The sequence below is a fragment of the Lynx rufus genome, unplaced genomic scaffold (assembly GCF_022079265.1).
Source record: "Lynx rufus isolate CCGP_SWC_20201006 ecotype Redwood Valley unplaced genomic scaffold, mLynRuf1.p SCAF_9, whole genome shotgun sequence".
Lineage (NCBI taxonomy): Eukaryota > Metazoa > Chordata > Mammalia > Carnivora > Felidae > Lynx > Lynx rufus.
In genome coordinates, this window is record NW_025814897.1 from 106847727 (window position 1) to 106870154 (window position 22428).

General features: G+C 52.1%; 4 protein-coding genes across 9 annotated transcripts; 1 reads left to right on the forward strand and 3 right to left on the reverse strand.

Moving 5' to 3' along the window:
• Positions 1–1067: 1067 nt before the first annotated feature.
• On the reverse strand, positions 1068–3702 carry UBXN1 (UBX domain protein 1). Its single transcript, XM_047070653.1, has 10 exons — positions 3638–3702; positions 3443–3530; positions 3250–3303; positions 3055–3161; positions 2902–2971; positions 2471–2662; positions 2325–2376; positions 2070–2183; positions 1377–1569; positions 1068–1210 (listed from the first exon to the last, which is right to left on the reverse strand). Exons 2-10 carry the CDS (start codon positions 3499–3501, stop codon positions 1161–1163), a joined length of 891 nt encoding a protein of 296 aa, XP_046926609.1. The 5' UTR covers positions 3502–3530; positions 3638–3702; the 3' UTR covers positions 1068–1160.
• A 2037-nt stretch (positions 3703–5739) lies between these two features.
• On the reverse strand, positions 5740–8547 carry LRRN4CL (LRRN4 C-terminal like). Its single transcript, XM_047070651.1, has 2 exons — positions 7787–8547; positions 5740–7199 (listed from the first exon to the last, which is right to left on the reverse strand). The coding sequence occupies exon 2, from the start codon at positions 7192–7194 to the stop codon at positions 6472–6474; it is 723 nt and encodes a 240-aa protein (XP_046926607.1). The 5' UTR covers positions 7195–7199; positions 7787–8547; the 3' UTR covers positions 5740–6471.
• Positions 8548–8637: 90 nt separating this feature from the next.
• Positions 8638–21224, reverse strand: BSCL2 (BSCL2 lipid droplet biogenesis associated, seipin). Of its 6 annotated transcripts, none has more exons than XM_047070646.1 (12): positions 20941–21224; positions 18186–18391; positions 16450–16766; positions 14909–14990; positions 11429–11572; positions 10253–10387; positions 9974–10071; positions 9689–9830; positions 9462–9528; positions 9208–9300; positions 9028–9108; positions 8638–8890 (listed from the first exon to the last, which is right to left on the reverse strand). In XM_047070646.1, exons 2-12 carry the CDS (start codon positions 18291–18293, stop codon positions 8736–8738), a joined length of 1422 nt encoding a protein of 473 aa, XP_046926602.1. In that variant the 5' UTR covers positions 18294–18391; positions 20941–21224; the 3' UTR covers positions 8638–8735. The 6 variants fall into 6 exon arrangements, with proteins under 6 accessions (XP_046926602.1, XP_046926603.1, XP_046926601.1 ...); XM_047070647.1 differs by lacking the exon at positions 20941–21224 and adding an exon at positions 20252–20928 and having other exon boundaries at positions 9208–9297; XM_047070645.1 differs by lacking the exon at positions 20941–21224 and adding an exon at positions 20252–20928.
• On the forward strand, positions 19424–19926 carry GNG3 (G protein subunit gamma 3). Its single transcript, XM_047070652.1, has 2 exons — positions 19424–19522; positions 19798–19926. The coding sequence occupies exons 1-2, from the start codon at positions 19424–19426 to the stop codon at positions 19924–19926; spliced, it is 228 nt and encodes a 75-aa protein (XP_046926608.1).
• Positions 21225–22428: the final 1204 nt, after the last annotated feature.

The window sequence follows — 22428 nt, forward strand, 5'->3', positions numbered from 1 at the left end:
GCACTGGTGCTGTTTTCACCCGATGGATGAAGTCCTAAGCCAAATGCACTTGTTATGTGTGATCTTTGGTTTAACTGTGGCCTCTTTCTAGCAGGGGAATGAGAGGGAAAAGGTCAGCAGCTGTTTGAGGGAGTACGAGGATGAGAGTGGCAGTGAGAGGCTATGATGAAGGAACTTGGGAGGTTCAGAGCCTGAGCCCTAGAGTCAAGCTCCTCAGGTGGGTTGGTTTCCGTAAGTCACATGCTTCGGTGTACCAGTCTCTAAAATGGGATAATTGGGGGCACCTGGCAGGCTTGGTAGGCAGAGACCACGACATTCAGTCTCAGGGTTGTGAGTTCAAGCCTCACACTGGGTGTAGAGATTAAATAAAAACTTTTATACAAATAAAGATGGCATAACTGTACCAACCCCAGATAACTGCCTTCGTATCTCTGTTAACACATATATTTATTTTGAGAGAGAGCGAGCAAGCACGAGTTGAGGAGATGCAGAGAGGGAGAGAGAATCCCAAGCAGGTTCCATGCTGTCTGCACAGAGCCTGATGTGGGGCCTGAACCCATGAACCGTGAGATCATGACCTGAGCTGAAGTCAGACGCTTAACTGACTGAGCCACCCAGGTGCCCCCAAAATTACTCTTTAATAGCTAATACTTACTGGGAACTTATTAAGTGCCAGGGAACTACACTAAAGCACCTGTATCAGCGTTATGTAATACCCATAACAATGAATTAACAGGTACTATCATCCTTATTTTACAGGAAGCAACTAGGCTGGCTTCAAGAAGTCAAGGGGGGGGGTGCCAAAAAAAAAAAAAAAAGGCAGGCACATAAGTAAGGATCTCAGGCTTATGCACTACCTTACCCATAGGAGCAAACTGTGCTGCTCGTCGTATTCTACCCCCAACACTTCTCTTAACTTCCCAAAAAGAAAGATCCGGAGATTGTAATCAAGTTTCTGTATGGAAACTGAAGATGAAAAATAAGGTCTGTTTTAAATGCCTTCCCTGTAACTTCTCCCTCTGCCTCAGTTTTGTCCCTCCCAGCCACTCAGGAAGGAGTCAGGCACATACAGAACTCAGAGGGTCTATTTATTAGGAAGGAGATGTCAGTGCTCTATCAAACATGAAGATGTCAGAGAGGGATGGTGGGATAAAGGCCTCTCAGCTGGGACATTTCTTGGCCACAATGAGGACAGCAGAAGGCACAAGTCCTAAAGATGGGAGAAAACAGCTTTGACCTCAAAGATCCTTGCTCTTTGCCCCCCAAAATTTCTGGCTTCATACCATCTCCACAAAGTCTCTTCCCCTGGCATTCCTTCCTTTCTCAGGCATCCCCTCCCCTCCCCCAAGTCCTGTTTCTGATCGCACATGTCATACCCAGCTCCTGCAGAGGCCGTTCCATGTCAGCCTCTGAGAAGGCCCGCCGGGGGAAGCCACTGAGCAACTGCACGGGGTCCTGGTCCCCTCCAGGCTCTTCTCCACGGTGGAGCTCCACATAGAGCCTCACAGCTGCCAGCTGTTCCCGTGCCCGGAACGTCTGGGTCAGTGAGGTCCCATCTGGCAGCCTGACCTAGAGGGCAAGCGTGAAACACAGTATTATGAGCGTCAGAACTGAGTGAGGTGCTCAAGGAAAAGAAGAGTTGCAAAGTTGGCTCCTGCTTCCTGTTAGACTGGGCCGGCGTAATTACTCTTCAAAGCACCTCATGAACAACCACTTATGCTGTGGTTTACTAAGCACTGAAGAGAGGCTCCCAGCTTCCTCACATTTTAACAAAGACAAGATCATCCAAAAACCTCTAGATAAACACCACGTCATGCAAGTTGCTGTGTAATAAACGAAATGAAAACATGATCAACTAAAAAGGTAATTGCTGAGTAAGAGGGAAGTATGGATTTAAATAAGACTGGAGCAAGTGAAATGCGATATCTTTCCTAAGAGTAGAGGAGGTAGGATTTCAAAAGTCACTTACAAAGAAGGGAGAGGTTTGGCAAAGGGAACATAACTGAAAAAAGCTCTGAGCCAGGTAGACAAAGGGGTCCCAGAAGCAAGACAGGAATTAGAATCAGTACCTGTATGCGACACTGGTCATATTCCCGCTTGGTGGGAGGCTCCTGGCTGGGAGAGGAGGGAACAGGGCCTGGCTCTGTTGGTGGTGACGGCCGAGAACCCACGCTACCACCATACTGGAGGACAAAGGAAAGCACTGATCAGGCTCACCCACTCTTAAGAGAAACACACTACGCCCATCCTTTTCCTCTGAAGCTAGAAAAGGGTTTCTACTAGCCTACCTACTTCATGACCCCAGTGTCTTCCCAATCACCTACCTTCTTGGCTCTCTCTGCTTTGTCTCTTTCAATCTTTTCTCGGACTCTTTGTCTGGAATGCAGACAAGAAGAAAGTAGGTCGGACACTGACAAAGCAAATCTAGATTCCTTTCTCCTCTCGTATCCAATATCCCCATCACCCAGACCTGGCTGCTAACTCTTCAGCCTTTTCCCTCCTCCGCTCTTCAGCAGCCCGGCGCATCTCATCTTCCTGTAGCCGCTGTCGGGCAGCTGATAACTCTTGCCCTTGTTTCCTGCGCTGCCGTTCCCGTTCTAATGCCTCTCGCTCCTCTCTTTCTTCCCGCTCCCGCTGCTTCTGGGCCACCAGCTCCAACATCCTGTGTGGCAGAAAGGAAAGAGCTCAAGAGAAATGGACACAGATTGGGAAAGTGAGTTCATAACGGATTCAAAATGAAATCAGGGAACACGCGTCCCAAAAGAGGTGAGAGAAACAAAGAGGAAGCCGCCAAGGAAGGACGGAGGGAACACGGAAAGTTCCAGGTTCTTTGATCAGACTTGTGCATCATTGAAAAGTGGAAGGTGACCCTCAGAAATGTGACATTGTTCGTGACTATACCTTTTAGTCTGTTCCTGTCTCTCCTCTTCACTCAAAACGGGTTTGCCTTCTCCGGCGTTAGAGCTGGTTCCTACAAACAAGCAATCAGTGTTACTGGCCGTTCATGCTCCTCGAGCTCTCGTGAATAATCACACTGTGTCCCTCAGTCAGGACCTTCAGGGCCGCCTGGCTCCGAGGAGGTGGGTTCCCGTCCCAGGACGTGTCCAAGGGGGGTCGGTAGAGGCTCGTCTACATCGGGGTCGTCTTCGTGCTCCATCAACCTGGCAGGGGAAGTCGGGAGGGACGTTAACAATGAGGCTGCCCCTTCCAGCAGTCCCCAGTCCCCTGCCACCCGGTCTGAGCGCTCACCAGTCCATTGCAGCCTCGATGCCCTGGTTCCCCGTGAGGGCCAGAGCCTTCTCCCTGGGGGCAGAAACACCGTGAATAGCGCCCGCGAGCCATGGTGCGGGTCAGGCTGGGGCGTGGAGCCTGAGACCAGGCTGGGGGAAAGGCGCAGACAGGTCCGCGATCCCCGCGGGCCAGGGTTAGGGGGCTCCCTTACGCGCGTCCCCTAGGGAAGCCCATCTCGATGAGACTCTCCAGAGCCGTCAGCTCCGCCATGGCGCCACCACCGCCGCTTCCGCGGGGACCTGGAGGAGGGCGAGAAGGAGGGCGCAGGAAGGTCAGCGCTGGGGCGCCCCCGAGCCGCCGCACGGTGCCGCCCCCCGACGTCCCAGCCGGGTGTTCTCTTACTTACCCGGCTCTAGACCCGCCGCGGACACTGACGAGAAGAAAGCCGAGGGGAAGCGGAAGTGCCCGGATCTGTTTGGGTCACGTGGGGGCGGACGTGGACGGGTGCCGCCGAGAGCCAGAAAACACAGGCCCGGCCCGGCTCCCCGGGCCCCGTGAGGGCGGGGAAGGGCGGCGCATCCGAGGACGCTGACGGGGGAGGCGATACCCCCTCCCCCCCCAGACTGGGACGCCGGCAGCGGTGGGGAAGAAGGGTGGTGCGGCTTTGAAACCCAAGGGCGGAATGAGGCAAGCTCTGAGCGCAACCAATTGGAAAGTTACTTGGCTTGTTGATCGGGAGCCATAGACATGTTCCTACTCTTTGACCCACTCATCCTCTCCGGGGAATTGAGCCATCCTCCGCTCGCCTGCCAGAGGGATCTTTTGCAAAACATAACTCCGTGATCCTGTCATCACCTCCCTGCTTAAATGTTCTCCATGACACTCCAGTCACTTAGAACGAAACAAGTGCTTAGTAGTCTGGCTTCCTCCGTTTTTTGTTCTTGTTGTTGTTTGTTTAGAGGCCTCTGTAAAGTGAGAATAACAACAATAAGCCCTTCCCTTAGGTACCTGGCAGGAGTGCGCTGTGTAAATGTTGGTAGTGCGCAGCGTCATCTCCCACCACTTGCTGGTAATTTGTGCAGATTGCAAAACAGGCCGTCTTGCTTTTCCAGGCGCCTGCACCTACGAGTCCCTCCGCCTGGGATGTCCTGCCTCTTTGGTGGGACTGGTTAATTCCCAATTTTCAGACTGGACCCCAGGTTTGCTTTCTAAGGGAATCCTGCTTTGAGCAACCCCCATCCACCTCCCAGCTCCAGTATTTACCCCCTTAAGCATTTATTCCCCTGTGTAGTCCTCGTTGATTTCTTAGCCCTACACCGCTAGGCCCAGGCTGTTAGATCCCTTAAGGTAAACTCACTTTGAATGTTTATAAAGAGGCAGAGTCATACTAAGTTACTAACATTGATAGTATATGCCCTGGACTTTTATAGAATTAATGTATATTTAATCATCACAACAATCTATATGATTATACTACTACTAGTCACAGGGAACACACACAGAAAAAATGTCACAAAGCTGGTAAATAGCTAAGCTAGGATCCAAACCCATGCAGTATGCATTCACTACACCACTATGCTATGTTGCCTCTCCATAGTGGAGGGAACATCAGCTTTGGAGTTGGGCATCCTAACTCCTTACCTGTAGCCTCAAACCGTTTAGAACCTCAAATTTCTCATCTCCTCAAAGGGGACACTGTCTTTTGTAATAATTGCGGTGAAGAGTAAGTAAGAATGCTTGCAAAGCACGTCTTGAATAAGGAGAGAGTGGGTCCTCGTTATTTGTAAATGAATAAATGCTAAGGAAATACAGGAAGCAAATTAAAAAAGGGACAAAGTATTCACTACAGTGTGGCAAGTGTATTATAGATAACAAATGTATTCTAAATTTATCCTAGAGGTCCAGTAATTTTTTTTTAATCCATAATTATATAGGACTGTGTTCTTTCATCTACTTCCAGGTCAGTACCCTATAGAAATGCAAACATGTGAGGATACACAGAGACATCACAACAAACACTGAAGACAAATGTTCCATTAAAGGGCGACAACTTCTGTCAGTTAAGGAGCATCGTCCTATGGAAAGTTATGCAGCCTTTGACATAACTAAGGAGGTTACAATTTGCCACAAATCATGGAACATTATGGAACATTATCCGTCATCCCTTTAGTGAATAAAGAAAACATCTGCACTGAACAAAGCACTGCTCTGCTAGGGGGTGATTACCTCCCGAGAAAAAGGGGAACTTTCCTTTATATTCTTCAGTAGTGCTTGAAACTCATAGAAATGTTATTTCTATAATTAAAAGTTATAAGACCAGCAAAAACGAGGATTATACTCTGTAGCCATCCCAGACTTTTCTACATCCAGTTAAGTGAAAGAGAAATTCGAAAATACACACTACTCTGGGGGGAAAAAGGACACACGACGCTGAAAAATAGGTGTGTGGACAGGGAAATGAAAAGGATCATGAAAAATGCAAATGTCTTCCTTTAACATATCCTTTAATATTGGTACAGTGGATGTGCAATAAACACAAATTGAGGGGAAGTGGGGGACATCCCTTGGGTTTGGGGGTCCCAGACAACAGCTCAGGCAGGTCCCTCTTTCCATCCCGTGTCAGCCATTCATTTTCACCCACTTCAGACACAGGTGAATTCTGACCCCAGTGTGCCCATCTTTGATATCTAAACAAAAGGCAACAGGGGGAATAGCCTTGCCCCAAACTCCCATCCTGCAGCAGCTTGTTCTCAAAATCCCATTGAGGCCACCAATGCGCCAGAGCCCTTTTGAGGATGTATGACAGGGGTTGCGATTGGCTAACTACAGCCAACAGGTCTAATGTGGCCAGGGCCTGATTCCTCAGACCCATGAGCTAAGAATGGTTTCTCCATTTTTACACTGTCACACGGCTAAGGAAGTACCTATGCAATACCTTTGCTTTGGTCCTCTGGACCTGCAAAGCCTAAATCATTTACTATCTGGTCCTTTAAGTAAAAAGTTCCCAATGCCTTCTGCTCTGTTCCAAACCTTGGCCTGGAGCAGGACAGAAAGTCTGGGACCTGAACAAGCTCTCAGGTTGAGCACTGAGACTCAGCTGGGGCCCGAGTGCCTGGCCACCGACTCTGCTGTCCAGGCTGCTCAGGGCAGCAGTGGGAACCGCCTCCTCCCAGGGAGTCCAGGCCGAGCTCTGCTCCCTAAGCCTGGGCTCCGCTGGGCCTGAGAGGCCCCCAGGCTGCTTCAGAGCCCTGCTGTGGGTCGGGAGGCCACCCTGCGGTGGGGGCAGCCCCAGCGCTCTCGCAGGCAGAAATGCCAGACCAGAGCAGAGCAGCTCAGCAGGGCCAGCACTGTGCCCACCCCGATAGCCACGTGGACCAGGGTAAGCGGTCTGGGGGGCACGGCCAGCCTCCTGCAGGGCCCGAAGGGAGGGCCACCCACCTCCTCGAGGCCTTCCCCCACTGCCTGCGGCACACTGCTTTCTCCAGCCCCATTTGCAGCCACCACGCAAACGACGTAAGCGCCCCCGGACTTCAGGCCCTTCAGTTCTGCTCTGCGGACAGTAGAGTTGAGGGGGGGACCCTTCTGGGGAGCCTCGTTGCCCTCCCATAGCAGCAGCCAGTATTGGTGGACCGGAGAGAAGGGGGCGCACCAGTGCACCACTGCGCTGCCATCCTCGGCCACCACGTGCACCTCTCCCAGGCGCGGAGGGTCCGGCGGCTGCGTGGGGCTGGAGAGCCCAGGGCACAGGCAGGCCCTGGGTCCAGCCCTCTGCAGCTCCTTGCACGGCACCTGCAGGTGACGGCAATGGTCATAGTCACAGGGGACGGCCCGCAAAGGAGGCCGTGGCCGGGGTGTCTCATCTTTGTCCTCTTCCTTAAGGTCTTGAGGGGCCAAGGACTGCGTTCTGGGAACCAAGGAGAAGGTGACAGCCAGGAGCCACAGAAGACAGGGAGAGCCCAGCATGGGGCCTGCAAGGGAAGGAGGTGGATAGGTCAAGACTGCCCAGACGCCATGCCTTCTAGGGCCCTTCCCTCAACAAAATCTCCGGGGACGGGGAACACAGCTGGGGGCCAGGAGGAGACCAAGAGAGAGGAGGAAAGGAGACTGACACTCTTAATTTGTCAACCAACTTCTGAACAGGCGAGATGTACTTGGTTTTGGGCAAAAAAAAAAACAAAAAAAAAAAACAAAAAAAACCCCAAATGTAGTCTGACACATGGGTGTGTGTCCAGCCATGTGTGAAGTACCAGAAACAGTTAATGAATAAGCAAAGTGCTGGAGGGGAAAAGAAGAGGAAATGATTTATTCAGCCTGGGGAAGAAAGGTGGAATATTTCCCAGCTGCCACCCAGAGAAAAGATCTAAGTAAAACAATCATCGGTGGGAGACAGACATAAAAACCCAAAAGGAGACCGAAATGAGAGAGGAGAGGGAACAGAAGGGGAGACTAAGGACCTTGGAACCCTCTCCACCTGTCAAGGGAGTTCCAGTCCCTGCCTGCTCCCCCCACCCCCCCACCTCCCACCACTCTTCCCTGGCCCCCAGCAGCCCCTCACCGGTGGGTGGGTCTTGCGGCCGCTCAAATCTTCAAGCAGATGTCTTTGGGTCTGAGGCTGAGCCCCCAGGCGCACAGGCTGCGCAGTCAGGTTTTGTCAGTGTCTTCTCTTCAATTTCAATTCTCTTTTGGCTCGAAGCTTTTATACCCTTCAACTATGATGTCACCACGTAGCCCCCCTCCCCCGGCCCCCCCTCTATCCCCGTGAATGCCAAGAAGCGGGCTGGTCCCTTCAGAGGGCCTGAGTCACGGGGCCAGGGAAGGGGGTGGGGGGGGAGCCACATGCAGCTGTTTCATCTGGAGGCCGGGATGCCTGGGTTCTGAAAGGGGATTGGAATGTGGAAAGCAGCCAGGAGCTGAGAATCAAAAGGCTGAAGTTATGTGGAGGGGTGAGGAGGGGAGCATGAAACAGAGGGCCACCTGGCTGGAATCAGAGAGGAAAACAGCTGTGGGCAGCATGGGGCCTGGGCTACAAAATGCTGTTTCGGTAAAAATCATACCACATCCATGGCAGTCATTTCCTGTCTTCTGTCTCCCAATGGACGGAGAAAGGGAGGGGTGCACAGGCCAGAATGATGTAGCCCAGCTCTCCAGACCCGCCCTACATGATCCCCCTCCCCAGAGGGAGATGAAAGAATCACGTGGATGGAGTGGGCAGGATAGGTTTTCTCTCCTTGGACTTCCTAGGTTTGTGAACGGGAACAGCTGTACCCAAAACAGTCCAGGGTCTGGAGGCCTTCCCCACCGGCAGCCCCCAACAAGACAACCTCCTCCAATTCGGGGTGGCAAGGAGGATGCCTGGGGAACACAGGATTTCCAATGGCCTTGAATCCATTTCGAGGAGTCAGGGAAGCAGCTGGCATGAAAATAGTTTATTGGGGGAAGACACAGGAAAGGGACGGGAGTCAGGTGGGAAAGGGCTGGAATGTGGGGACTCTGCCTTGCTCTCTTCAGGAACTAGAGCAGGTGGGCCGCTGTCGGAGATTGCCCACAGAGGGTTCAGAGCTGCCCAGAGTCTCCGGGGCAGGGGCAGAGGCAGAGGCAGAGGCAGGGGCAGGCAGGTTGGCCTCCGTCAGCAAAGCTGCATCTTCCCAAGAGCCTGAACCTGGGCCAGGGGAGGGAGAAACAAAGTTAAATCGGAAATTAACCAACCAGGGGCCCTTCTCCCCCAACCAATATAATGTCCCCCCTACCCACATGCCACCCCACTCCACCTGGGCCCCTGTGCCGAGTGCCCCTCACCATCACTGGCCTCTGGCTCCAGCTCCTCCTCTCCCGTCAAGGGCTGCTGATCGGGTTTCTCCTCCTCCAAGAGCTGACCCTCTGCAGCCACAAGGGGAATGCAGAGGTCAGACTGGAAGAGGCTGAAGGGGACACTGAGGAGGTGTTAGGAAGGAGGAGGGGAGAGCTGCGGCACCATACCTGCCCCTGGGGGGTCTTCAGGGCTCTCACCAACGTCCTCTGTGATGTCTGACAGCTGCGTTGACTCCTCCTGGCCTTGGGGCCCTGTGCCTCCAGAGTGGGGAGAGGGCAGGGGAGGGCTAGGGTGGCTGCACCCAGGCGACGCCTCCTCCAGCCTGTCCTCTGACCCTCAGCCCAGCTGTGGAGAGCCTAAAGCTTCACACTGGATAACACGGGAGTCCCCTCTCACCCAGCTCCCCAACCGTCATGCCCACCTGGAGGGTGGGCAGAGATTCTTCGCTGCACTGCCTTCTGGGAACTGTCTCTTTTCCGGACGTTTACCTGTGGAGGAGAAATTAGTGAGCAGCAAGGGTGTGCTTCCCATGCAGTGATCTGGGCCCTAACGCCCGAGCCCCATGACACGCCCCAGCCCGCCCCTCAGTTAAAGAAGGATCATGAAGTTGGGGGGCGGGGGGGGGGGAGAGAGGAGGTCCTTTGTGACCTGCAGAGACAAGCGGTGGCGGGGCCAGATGCCCCCCCACACCCACTGCATGTAGCTGAAGAGCACGATGACGCTGAGGAACGTGAAGTTGCTGGCGATGCCGATGAAGGCACAGGTCATCGGGAAGTTGTACAGCAAGTACCTGAGGCAGGAAGTGGGCAGCGGTTACTGGAAAGCACCAGCCTCCCCGCTTCCCAGAAATCATTTCTGGGGAAGTTCAAGGCAGTTTCCCTTCAAGACAGCCCCCAGGAGAGCTGCGGAGGCCCCACTCGAGCGGCTCCTCACCTGAGCCCGGTGAAGTGGGCGTGGATGCGGAGGTAGGCTCCGTACATCTGGACACGCTTGCTGTGGATCTCGATGATCGCGCCGGTGGTCGGCACATACTGCGGAGGGCGGGGCAGCGAGCGTCAGGCCAGGGTCCTGCTGCTGTCACTCTTCCCAGCCCCATCTGAGCCCCACTTGCAGCGGCTGTGGCCGCCCCTGCTGACCGAGCCCAGAGGCTCCTCAGGTAGAACTCTGAGCTCCTGGGGAGAGCAGTCTCTAGTCTTCCTTCGCCCCCCTTACCGAGTTCTCTCTGTATTCCGGGTACAGCTCCACCTCCAGGAGCTGCTTCTGCTCTGCAAAGCCAAACAGCAGGAGGCTAGAGAAGACCAGTGTGTCAAGCATCTGGAGCAGGTTTGAGCGGTAATGCAACATCACCTGCCGGAGCCAGGGCGAGGAGGGGAGAGGTTGGGGATGGGTACCCCCAGACTGCCACCGCCCTACCAACCCCTCAACCTTCCTCGGGTCCCCTGCTCCCTCATTTTCACTTCCTACCATGCCCCCACCCCCCAAACAAGCCTTGGCCCAATCATTCCAACTGCTTGAGTAACATCCCTCCTCTCCTCAATCCACGTCTCCATTCCAGCGCAACAAAGGTCCCTCTTCTAAGAACTTCATGGGTTAAGCCCAACACTGTCTCTGATCTTTCCCCCACGCAGTTCTTCGATCCAGAATAGACCCTAAGTTCCAGCGCTCCAGCTGAAGCATTTTTCCCCGTGTAGACATTCAGAGATAACGCTTCATCACGTGGCTCTGTTGACAATTCATGTAAGAATGGAGTCTTGGGGCCTGGGTGGCTCAGTCGGTTAAGCAGCCGACTTCAGCTCAGGTCATGATATCACGGTTCGTGAGTTCGAGCCTCGTGTCGGGCTCTGTGCTGACAGCTCAGAGCCTGGAGCCTATTTTGGAGTCTGTGTCTCCCTTTCTCTCTGCCCCTCCCCCACTTGCTCTCTCTCTCTCTCTCTCTCAAAACTAAACATAAAAAAAAAAAAAAAAGAATGGAGTCTAATATTTATTGCACACCCACCATGTGCTAACAAGCATGGTACATTTCTTTAGCGGACCCTAACTGGTCTCGCTATGGGACCATTACTTTCATACCCAGTTAATAAGGCTTTGTAACCAAGGAGTTAAAGAAGTAGTCTCTCAGCTAGTAGGTTTCTGAGACAGAATGCCAGCAGACATCCGCCGGGCTCTAAAGAAGCCCATTTTGGCTCCCCTCTTCAGGCTTTGCCCCAAAGCTGGGCGTGCTCATCAGATACCTGGGGTGTCTGTCTGGCTTGGGAAACTGACTCCTCTTCCCGATCCTGATGTGTCTGTGACCTCCAGAGCTAGGATGTTTTCTCCTGGAACCCTACCCAGATATTCTGCCATCCGTTGTCATCGCCACACCCTCCCAGATAGGCCACGGACACTTACGGAGCGTGAAGAAGTGGAGATGATTCGGCCACCTCTGGTGTAGCATGAAATGGTGACTAAGAACATGCCCAAGTCTTGATTCACAGGGGACTCTGGCAGCTCAAGCTCTAAGGTGACGCGGTACGGCTGTCCATACATCAGCACCTGCCCAAGGTAGCCCCCATCTCTCTTCAAAAAAATTTGTTTTTAATTGTACGGTCTCTGTTCCACCTCCCCCCATCCCTCCGGATAGGGCCACAATCTCCCTGGTTAGCAGAGCAGGCCTCTCAGGGCTCTCATCCCAGGAGGGTGCTGCCCCCTTGTGGTGGCCAGGTCCCTCCTGCTTCGGAGAGCTTCGGCATCCTATGCTTTGGCTAAACCGCTCTCTGCTCTGTTCTGAGAAAGGCTGCGTCACACATTTCTTTTCCAAAAGTGAACCATCCTGTTGCCAACTGGGCCATCTGTGACTCAGGCCTCTGTCCCCATGAGGACATCCCCCTGGGCCCAGCCCGCCTTCACTTATATTATTAATTAACCAAGCACCAACTCCCGAGCCACCTCTCAGTCTCTGTCACTCCAGATCATCTTTGTGTCACTCTGGGTCCTTACCTGGCTTCTTTTGGTGGAACCCTGAGACTCACAGTGGGAAGGCGTCTTCATTGGGATTAACCTCAAAAAGCTAAAGATTTGCCACCAAACATACCCTAGTTTTTCCTGACCATCCCTGTACTCTTCTAACCCTTTATTCAGCTCTCATCTGTAGCATGACCTCAGGGTGCATATACAAGAATCACAGGGGCAAGAGTAAAGTTTCTGTATTTAAGGGAATGGATTTTTTTTTTATTTTTAATTTTTTTAGAGAGAGAGAGCACGGGGGAGGGGCAGAAAGAGAGACAGAGGATCTGAAGCAGGCTCTGTGCTGACAGCAGACAGCCTGATGTGGGGCTTAAACTCACAAACCGTGAGACCATGACCTGAGCCGAAGTCGCACACTTAACCGACTGAGCCATCCAGGGACCCCCAAAGGGAATGAATTTAAAAAAACCAAAACCAAAACCCAACCCATAGTGAATCACCTCCAAAATCCAGATATGATTGAGGGTGTGTTGAGCACTATCACTAAGGTAAAATGTGGAAAACTACTTCTCAAAGTCCTTTTTTATACAGATTCTGCTTTTCAGAATGAAGTACTATTTGTTGGAAAAAAAAAAATGGATTCCATGACATTCCTAGCCCCCAGAAGAGGCCTGATGAAGCCAGCTGCTTCACTGAATTCTTTGCAACATTATAGTACGTAGTTCTCAGGGTGGGTTGGAGGGAAATAGAGTGACTCCTAGCTTATGGGTAGGAGTTTCTTTTTGGGGTGATTAAAATGCTCTAAAATTGTGCTGGTTGCTTAAAGTCTGCATACACTAGAAACGACAGAACTGTAGATTTTAAATGGGTGAATTGTACAGTATGTGAGTTATAGCTCAATAAAGCTGTTTCATATGTTTTTATTTTTTATTATTTTTTAAAGCTTATTTATTTTTGAGAGAAAGAGACACACAGAGTGTGAATGGGGGAGGGTCAGAGAGAGAGGGAGACATAGAACCCGAAGCAGGCTCCAGGCTCTGAGCTGTCAGCACAGAGCCCGACGTGGGGCCTGAACTCACAAACGGTGAGATCAGACCCGAGCTGAAGTCAGACGCCTAACCGACTGAGCCACCCAGGAGTCCCATATAGATGTTTTTAAACTAGTAATTCCGTCTAAATAAACATCATCTCCTCCAATGGGATCGATCCACGGAATTGAATGTCAGAATCTTGAGAATGACTCCACACCTTTCTTCACATCTGTCTGCCTGATGGGCAGATTCCCCTCCTGTTCCTCCTTTCCCACCCAACATTCACCCTTCCTTAAAAGGTCTACTTTGAGCCTCTCCCTCCAATCCTTCACAACTTCTTCTGAAATGCAGAATCTGTATCTTACACTCTGCTACTTTATATAATGAACGAAATGATCAACCCGCTTTAATTACCAGGGACTACCCTGATTGGAGTCCCTGATATTGACATCCCCTCACCCTTCATCTTTCCCTTCCTTCCTCATCCAGCAGCCTCACACATAACTGTTTTAGGCCATCTGAGCCACCATGCGGATCTCCACAATGGACAGCCACACAACTGTATGCACCATTTCAGGTGCAGATGTTCTGTGGCTTTGTTTCTAATTCCCTCTCAATGTATTCCATTTATTATTATTTTGAGCCACAAAAGCACACTGAATCAATGCCTTCACAGACGACTCTGTCATGATCTCCAAACTCCTTTCCCGGCAGGATTAAAATGAGAAATCTCTGCCTTGCAATATCCAACATTCTACCTCACTACTTTGAAATCTTCCATTTGGGACCCACTCACCTGGGACCCAAGGTAAGTGTTCTTGATAGTGTATGGCTACCTGGGGGTTGACTGGAAGGAGGGAAAGGATACGCAATCTCCCAGGTTATTGTATTGCAAACAAGTCCAGGCTAAACACCAATCTCAGGGGACCCCAGATGCTAATGCTTACACTCCTCCTTTCAGAGTGACCATTTATTTCTATCCTGTGTAAGTCAGTGTCCTCTCAAGAACCACTTTTAAAAGACACTTTCCAGGGGCACCTGGGTGGCTCAGTCAATTAGGCACGCAGTTGATTCTTGATTTTGGCTCAGGTCATGATTTCACGGTTCATGAGACTGAGCCCTGGGTTGGGCTCCGTGCTGAGCGTGGAGCCTGCTTGGGATTCATATTCATTCTTTCTCTCTCTCTCTCCGGATTCATATATTCTCTCCTCCTCCTCCCTCCCTCCCTCCTTCCCTTTCTGTCCCTCCCTGGCTTGCTCTCTCAAAATAAATAAACATTAAATAAAGTTCTTAGTAACTTTGACCACTGACTATTACTAATTATGTTGCTAACGACTCAAAACACTCTGGTCATCAAAAACAATGTTGATGCTCCAAAAGTCCTTTTGAAGTGTTCAGGGATCCTACCCTTTCCAGAGCCTCCACCAGCTTGCCTAATATAAATAGATGCACCCCCGTTCTGCATTTCCCAGGGATTCTGGGTTTGTTGAAGTCATACTGGCATGTGGCCCATCTCCTGGCACAGTACCCTTTGTAATGGCAGGTTACACATATTTGTCAACAGTTTCATAATCTTACATACAGGCTTTCAAAACGCTTGGGTGGTTTCCATCCCAGTCCATTGACATAGCTGATTGGTTGATTCACATTCACTGAGGTCTAAAACACCTCTAATAGCTATAGCTTGTCTGAAATAATCTGAGAGAGCATCGCTAACATCTGCAGCAGGAAAATCCACACGCTTCAGATTTTACTTTTTCTTTAACCTCCTTTTCCTTGAGAGCCTTCCTCTTAGTCTCCATTACTCAATCCCTGCTCACCAGGTCTTTCTCAAGCCCTCCGATTTCAAGTCTTCAGAGCTCTAATGAAACCTCTCTTCAGCTCCCATACTCACCCGATCACGTCCACCCTTAGCCAGCGAGACATTGGCAACAGGGAAGGAGCAGAGTAAGGAGGTGGAGGAATCACAGTCAGTCCTAGATGAGAATGGGGATGATACTCTGCTAAGTTAAGAGGGTCTGCCTTACCTGTCTGTACACTTCCTTGGGCCCCTAGGGCTCCCTCTTGTCCCCCATCCCTTCTTCCAGAACAGGCACCCTTCTCTCTGTCAGAGAGAGATGGAGAAGAAATGCAGCCAGGAGATTCAAGACACCTGAATGATTCTTTCATTCTCTTCCTGCCACCTCAGCTCATCTCCTCTCATTAGAGTGGAAATTCTTAAGCAGGACTCCATGGACACTTCGTTGAATACTTTCAGACTCAAATGTTTCTAAAGACTCACTTGGAGAGCTTCATAAAAATGCGGATTCCTGGGTCCTAGCCCCAGAGTCTGATTTAGTAGTTCTGGTCTGGGGCCTAGTTTGAGGAAAGTCCTCCCAAGGAATCCACAGATGGTCTTAAAGAGGCTGACACTCCTCTCCAACTTCTAAGCAAAATTATACATGGGTGTGCATATGTATATATACGTATATATACACACATACATATACACACGTGTATGTATGTATGTGTGTGTATATATATATATACACATATATATATATATATATATATACACACACACACACACATATATATATACACAGATGTCTGTATAAGCTTTAAGTAAGTTCTACACCCAACATGAGGCTTGAATTCATGACCCTGAGATCAAGGGTCACATGCCCTCCCGACTGAGCCAGACAGATACTCCCTTGCATACATGTTTTTATAGCAGAAAGGGCCATAGCTTTCATGAGATCCATGCCTCCTAAAAGTTTAAGCAGCTCTGACTTAGAAACTACAGTTCATGATCAGGGACTCAAGACGGGGGAGGGGGAAAATGACTTTGGACCATTGATAACAATGTCCTTGTCAGCATCTCTAGATTAGTCCTATGGCCCATGTTAAGAGAAGGGGAGAGAATTTGGTTAAGGGCCGTAAAATCAGAAGGAACTGAAGTCCCAGGCAAGAAGCAGGACTCTGGGACTTTAGGTACCTAGTCACTTTGTGTTTGCATAATCTCTACTGTGCAGGATTATCAGGAGTGGGAGGCAGGCAACTTGTTGCTTTCCTAATACGTTCTTTACTGAAGGCTAGCTTAGTTCTGAGATGACTCGAGGGATGCGGTTGGCTAAGAGGTCTAGAGCGGCCCTGAGAGAGGTCTGATCCAATCCAAACAGAACAGACCCACAGAGTGACAGCCTAAAAGAGGGATTTTTTTTCCCCTACTTTTTAATCAAAGATTTCAGTAACCAGAGGTAGAGCTAGGACCTCAGAGCGCTACCAACCCAGAGCTCCCTCAGCCTTGGGCTGCGGAAGGTAAGAAATCATATAAACACACTGGGCTCCAATGTTCTCCTCTGTAAATGAGGGGGGTGAACTGAATAAGCTCTAAGGGCCCTAACAGCAATTCTCTCAAAGGATGACTCCACTTCAGGAGAAGACCCCTCTCACCTGTAGTAGAAATGCACAGGGCTGAGGTGGCTGACTGTCGGCATGTAGGAATAGTAGAAAGAGCCGTAGAGGAAGACAGACACCCAGAGCAGGAGAAGGATGGTACAGAAGAGCACCCCAAACTGCAGCAGCAGCTTGCGGGCACGACCCGCCAAGACGTGGCCCACCTCCTGGGCCCACAGCAAGGCGGGTACTGGTGGGTCATTGACCATGGCAGGGAGTGCGGAGTGTCTGGCCCCAGGTTCAGGCTTTGAGTTCTTAGCTGCTCGGTCACTTGGACGCCACCCCCGGCCATGGGATGAAGAAGCTGGTGGTTCCTGGAAAAAGACAGAGGGGGGGAAAAATGGCTCTTTCCCCAGGGATGGTGGAGACAACAAGGACAAGTTTACTGGACTGGCTTTGAGGAACCAGAGATAGCTGGACACAGCATAGACTTTGTTTCATATGGCTTTTCTCCAAATGGCTACGCTTCCCAACCAATTATCCCTTCCCTTTCTTTCACTGTGCTTTCTTCGCCCCCAGTGCCAGAACAACTTCGCTGAATTTGTCCTCTGGACACCTGATTCTGGGACAGGCTACCTTGACACTCATCCATAGCAATATATGATATACATAAAGCGAGCACCTTAAAAGGCTTTTACACACGTGATGACACGTTGTCCACACTGCGAGGTGGCTGCACGGAGAGACTGCGCGACTTGCCTAAGGTCGTACAGCCGCACTGAGAGCCAGCTGCCTAAGTGCCGTCAGAACTGTCTCCCGAGTTTCTCCTCTCCCGAGCGCACAACTGCGCTCGCTCCCGGACAGGGCCGCCCTCCACGCCGGGCCGGGAGTCCTGCAGCCAACGGCCGCTCCCCGCCAGCACCCCTTCCGGCTGGCGGTGGGCGCGGCGCCCGGAGCCCCCACCTAACCGCGCCCCCAGGGAAACCAGCCCGTCCGCCGCCGCAGCTCTGCAGACTCACCAGCTCGCGGGCTGCCGGGGCAACGGCGACAAGAGACTTCCGCCTCCCGTGGAAGCCCCGCCCCCTCCCGCCGGCCGCCTTTGCGGCCCCGGGAGGCGGGACCTCACTCAGGGGAGGAGCCCGACGCAAGGGGCGGGGTCTGCCGGGCGGCGGGTTTCCCACCTCGCGCTCCGCGCAGAGTCTCTCCCTGCGGTCGGTTACCCAAAACCAAAGAGGACAAGCGCCTTCCTTCAGGCCTCAAGATTTGCCCTCACGGCATGCTATGAGTCAGCAGCATCCCCCCTCAGGCCGGCCCTCCGCCCACCTTCACCACCGGCCATTTAAACCCCGCAAAGGGGGAAAGAGGCGTTTATCCAGCTGGCGCTGATTTTTGTCGCCCACAGCTCCTTGCACCTGTAGGCGTCCTAGGCGGAGGGCACTGCCGGCCGGCCCCTATTCACAGCTGTGATAGTATTTCAGCTCCGTGTTTTGTCTCCAGCATTTGGGATCGACCTCCTCTGACCCTAACTAGACTCCCTCAGAGTCCCCACAGCGCACCAATCTAGACTAGATCTTGGCAGACGGTACCTTCTATTTTGTACATGACTCTTCACCCCGAATAACATCCCTCAGAGGGTAAGGTCAGTGTACGTCTTTGCATTCCACACAGCACCAAGCACAGCTCTGCAGGTCTGGGAAGTATTCTATCAAACCAATTCCCCCCACCCAAAACCCACCCAGGAAGCCCATCTGTTTCAATAAACACCCAATGACTCTCCCCACAATTCCCCCTACCTCTTCTTTGTCCGATTCTTTGATCTGGTATCTGCACACCTCTTTCCCCCCAGCTTCTTGTTCTTTAGGCATCTTCCTGACGTCCCTTGTCGCCCCTGGATCTTCCATTCGAATCACTTGTGGCTAGAATATGAACTGGTTGGTGATCTAGAAGCTGGTTACCTGTAGCTCATCACATTTTCCTGGGTATAGGGAATGGAGGGTCCCTGGGAAAGACAAGAAGATTCAGGTACTACATGCTATGTCAGAGCGGAGGGAGGAGGGAGGAGGGGAGGGCGACTGCCCAGCTGATGTCAGATTTTCAAATGAGCAGGGTCCCCCGCAGCCAGTACTGACTCCACTGCAGGGGATGTCACAGGTCCAGACCACCCCATTTAAAGGGGGGGGGGGGGAGAGTCGGCCTGGGCCTCAGCTCCTTCCAGCTCCTTCGTAACCCAGACTCAGAATGCCTGCAATGGGGGAAGGGCAGCTAAGAGAGACCGTTAACAGTGGGGGTGTGCGTAGGGGCTGCAGTCAGCAGCCAGGCTCCCCCATTGGCCGGGCAGTTGGTATGCTCCAGTATCCGAGCAGCTCCTTCTAGCATCCTTCATCCTTCAGGTACCAGCGTCTGGGCAGTGCTTGAGCTTCAGGAACTGGGTCCAGCCCTCGACGGACCTCTGCCCTGACCCTCCCCAGTGGCCTTCTTTGTGTCGGCTGCTTCGGCTGCTGCAGCAGATACTTTCAGCGGCAACTCCCTGCAAGGTGGGGCACCCATCTCAGGCGGGTTTTGTGCACCCCACTGACTACTCCCCAGGGCTGCCACACTGCCTGTGGCTTCAGGTGAGTAGGGAGCATCCTGCTTTTCTCCCGTTGGGGCTCAAGGGGGCAGGTGGGGGTTATGTGCCCTCCTCAACAGGGCGGGGCTCTTTCTGGTTGAGGCTTCCAGAGCTGGGAACACATGGCTGGAAGAGCCAAAAAGCCTTAAATCGTTTGTATGTTTAATGATCTGTGGCCCAGGTCGTGTGGGAATTTGGGGGGTATCTCATTCCACCTTCTCCATTTCCTTAGCCTGGGAAGACAGGGATGGGAAAGGCCCCTGGAGGATGGAGATACGAGAAACAAAATACTGGGCCACATGACCCCAGCCTTGTAAAGACAGATGAAAAATGAACATGGGAGGGGGGGTGGTCTTCAGATAAGATTAGGCAGCACCCACCCACCTCCATTATGCTCCGAGCTATCCCACTCTTTTCTCCAGAATGAAAGGGGAGACCCCTGTGAACAGCACTATGAGTATTGGGCAAGCCCGCAAGATGGTGGAACAGCTTAAGATTGAAGCCAGCTTGTGCCGGATAAAGGTGGGTGGACCCTGGATCCTATTAGTTGGCCCACTTGTGCTGTAGGTTCCCAAACCTCAGGTTAAGAGATGTTTTCTTTCCTTGACTCCCTGCCATCAGGGGAGGAGTCACCGGTTCTGTAAGGGCAGCCATCCCCTGGCCGCTGTCAGGGATGAGGGAAGAGAATACGGTCTTAAGGAGCCCTAGAGATGGCAAAAGATAACCCATTTGGGGAGGGAGGCTGTAGCCCCTCTCAGGGGATCTGGCTAACCATTCCCCTCCTGGCTGTGTCCCAGGTGTCCAAGGCAGCAGCAGACTTGATGACTTACTGTGATGCTCACGCCTGCGAGGATCCCCTCATCACCCCTGTGCCCACTTCGGAGAACCCCTTCCGGGAGAAGAAGTTCTTCTGTGCCCTCCTCTGAGTCGCCCCGTCCCTCCCCACAAGCTCTTCACCTTTCCTCCTCCTAGGCCCTTCCTTAGGTCAGTAACTGTCGTGAGCCCCTGAGGGTCCCTGCATCCCATCCCTAGCCCTTGTCCAACCCTGTGAGGTTATCTGAAGCACAAGGCTCTCCGTCACCCCATTTCCTCGCCCACTTCGGCCGACCCCAAGTACCCCCTGACTAGGGGAGCCCCCTTAGCTCCGTCCCCAGAAGGGCCGTCCGACTGCCAGCGTCCTGCCGGCTTCTCTCTGTGACCCGCTTAGACAATGGAGAGAGGGATGGGCCGGGTGCTTGCTCTCAGTCTCACCTGGAGCTATCAGAAGGGTAAAGCCATTTGAAGAATAAAGTCATCCAGAGTCTCAGAGGACAGCTCCTGTGTTAGCGTTCTTGGGGAGAGGATCATCAATCTGTAGATCTGGGACTGTGTACGGCAGGTGAAAGGCTTGCCATACCCAAGGAATAGGGTTAGTCAAATCAGTTTAGACACTGTCTAGGATCGGGGACCGCCTGGATTGGGGGGATGGCGGGCGCAAGAGAGCGTCTCGAGTGGAAGAATTTAGTTACAACAGACACTCAGGGGGCCACGGAAAGCATTCACACCCCCGCGCGCGCGCGAAAGCACTGAACGCAAGTGAAAATGAAAACAGACCGAACAGGGCGGCTCTTAGGAAGGGATCTTGAGGGCAGTCGCAGACAGCAGGAACTCAGTAACGGAGGGGAGGAGCTCGGCCCCAGTTCCTGCGAAGGGGCAGGTTTTGCTTCTAAGATGGCCGCGCCCACAGTGGGCCCCTTTCCAAGATGGCCACCGCCATGGGATCCGCGCCAATATGGCGGCCCCACGTCACTGGGTTTCACCGTACAGGGCTTCCGAGCTATCCCCATACTTAAAATGGCGGCCCCAGGCATCTAGAGTTCTCAATATGGTCCCTTCTGTGTTCATCTGGTCTCAAAATGGCTGCCCCTGCCCTCGTCAACTCGATGCACATTCCTACCCACCCCGGAGTCTTGAAGTCGACGTCTCCCCAATCCAGGTGAAGGCACACGGGCGACTATAAGCAAAGATCGTGGGACAAGGGGACCCCGGCAAGCACAGCGTAGCAGGCGCTGGGAGCGTGGATCTTGCGAGGGAATCTCGTTTCTACTGCTTGCCAAGCAGAGGATGTCTTTGGAGTGTAAACAGAAGTGTGAGGTCAATGCCCGGCGCCGTTCCTCTCAGGCGCCCTTCCTTGCTTGCCTCCTGGTGTCCCTAGGAGCTGGATAAGCCCGAAACTGTTTCAGTTTGGGCTTCCTGGTAGAGCTATGTTCCCCTTTCCCTCTCAGACCCATTCGGTCACATCCGCTAGAAACAACGTCCCCGCCCCTCGTGTGCCTACCAGCCTTCGTAGTGGTCCCAGCATGCTGTCTGGCCAGATGCCAAAACTAAGGCTTAAGGTCTCACGAGCGCCTCCCAGATTCAAACTTGGCGGAGGTTTAGAAGCCCAGAATGCTCTTCTAGAAAAAAGCCTTTTCCTTCCAAGGGCGAACATATGGAGGTGGGACCAGGGCCAAGGCAGGTAAGGTAACAGTCCGAGGGTGTCTGCTTCTTATGCACTATCAACATCTCCCAAATTCAGGAATACATCCTAACCGTAGGAAGCCTAGGTCATGTTTCTTGCTGGAATATACTTTGCGGGGGTGGGGTGGGGAGTGCCGAAGGGAAGAGCCACCCTGAAGTAACAGAAGGGTGACCTGTTTTAGGGATAGCCATCACCCCCAGCTTCCCCACACCCCCACTTCCTTCACGCAGTAAGACAGTAAGCGTACAGGAATGCAGAGAGGAAACCAAGGGAATAAAGGGCATTCTACCAGGAACCGAACTTAGTCTCCTACGGATGTATCCACAGGTCCAGGGGCACCCGATGAACTTGGGGCACCTTCAGGAACAGCAGCTTTCCAGCTGCTGCTGAATTTGAGCCCTAACAGGCCCTGGAGGTAATCTAATTCATTACCTCATCCTACAGTGGGGACCCTACCCTCATTCTGTTCAGGAGTCCGCTTTAGTTTCTTCTTGGGTGTTTCATGAAAACTCCTGAAAGGATCAAGTCTATTTTAATCCCTGCATCCTGAAAGTGTCTGGCACATAGCTGGCACTCAAATATTTAATGAATGATTGTACTATATACGCTTAAGTAGCAAGCAATGCAGAGCAGTCACTAAGAAGAACCTTGCTCTTTTTCTACTGCATCAAAGTGTTGGGCAAACTCCAGAAGAGTAAGTGAAAATTTCCACATAAGTTCAGACTTGGTTAAAAGCCAGAAGTGCTCGATAAAGGTAGTCTTGATAGGAGTTGTGTGTGTGTTGTTTTAAGCCTCTGCTTAATTTTTCTGCACAACTTTCATACTCCTCAGATTGGGGGTGATGGCTGTAGTCCTAGCTGGGGAAAAAGGGGGTTTAAGAGGTTATCAGAGACCAGACGTTAACTATAATTAACCACTAAAACTTACT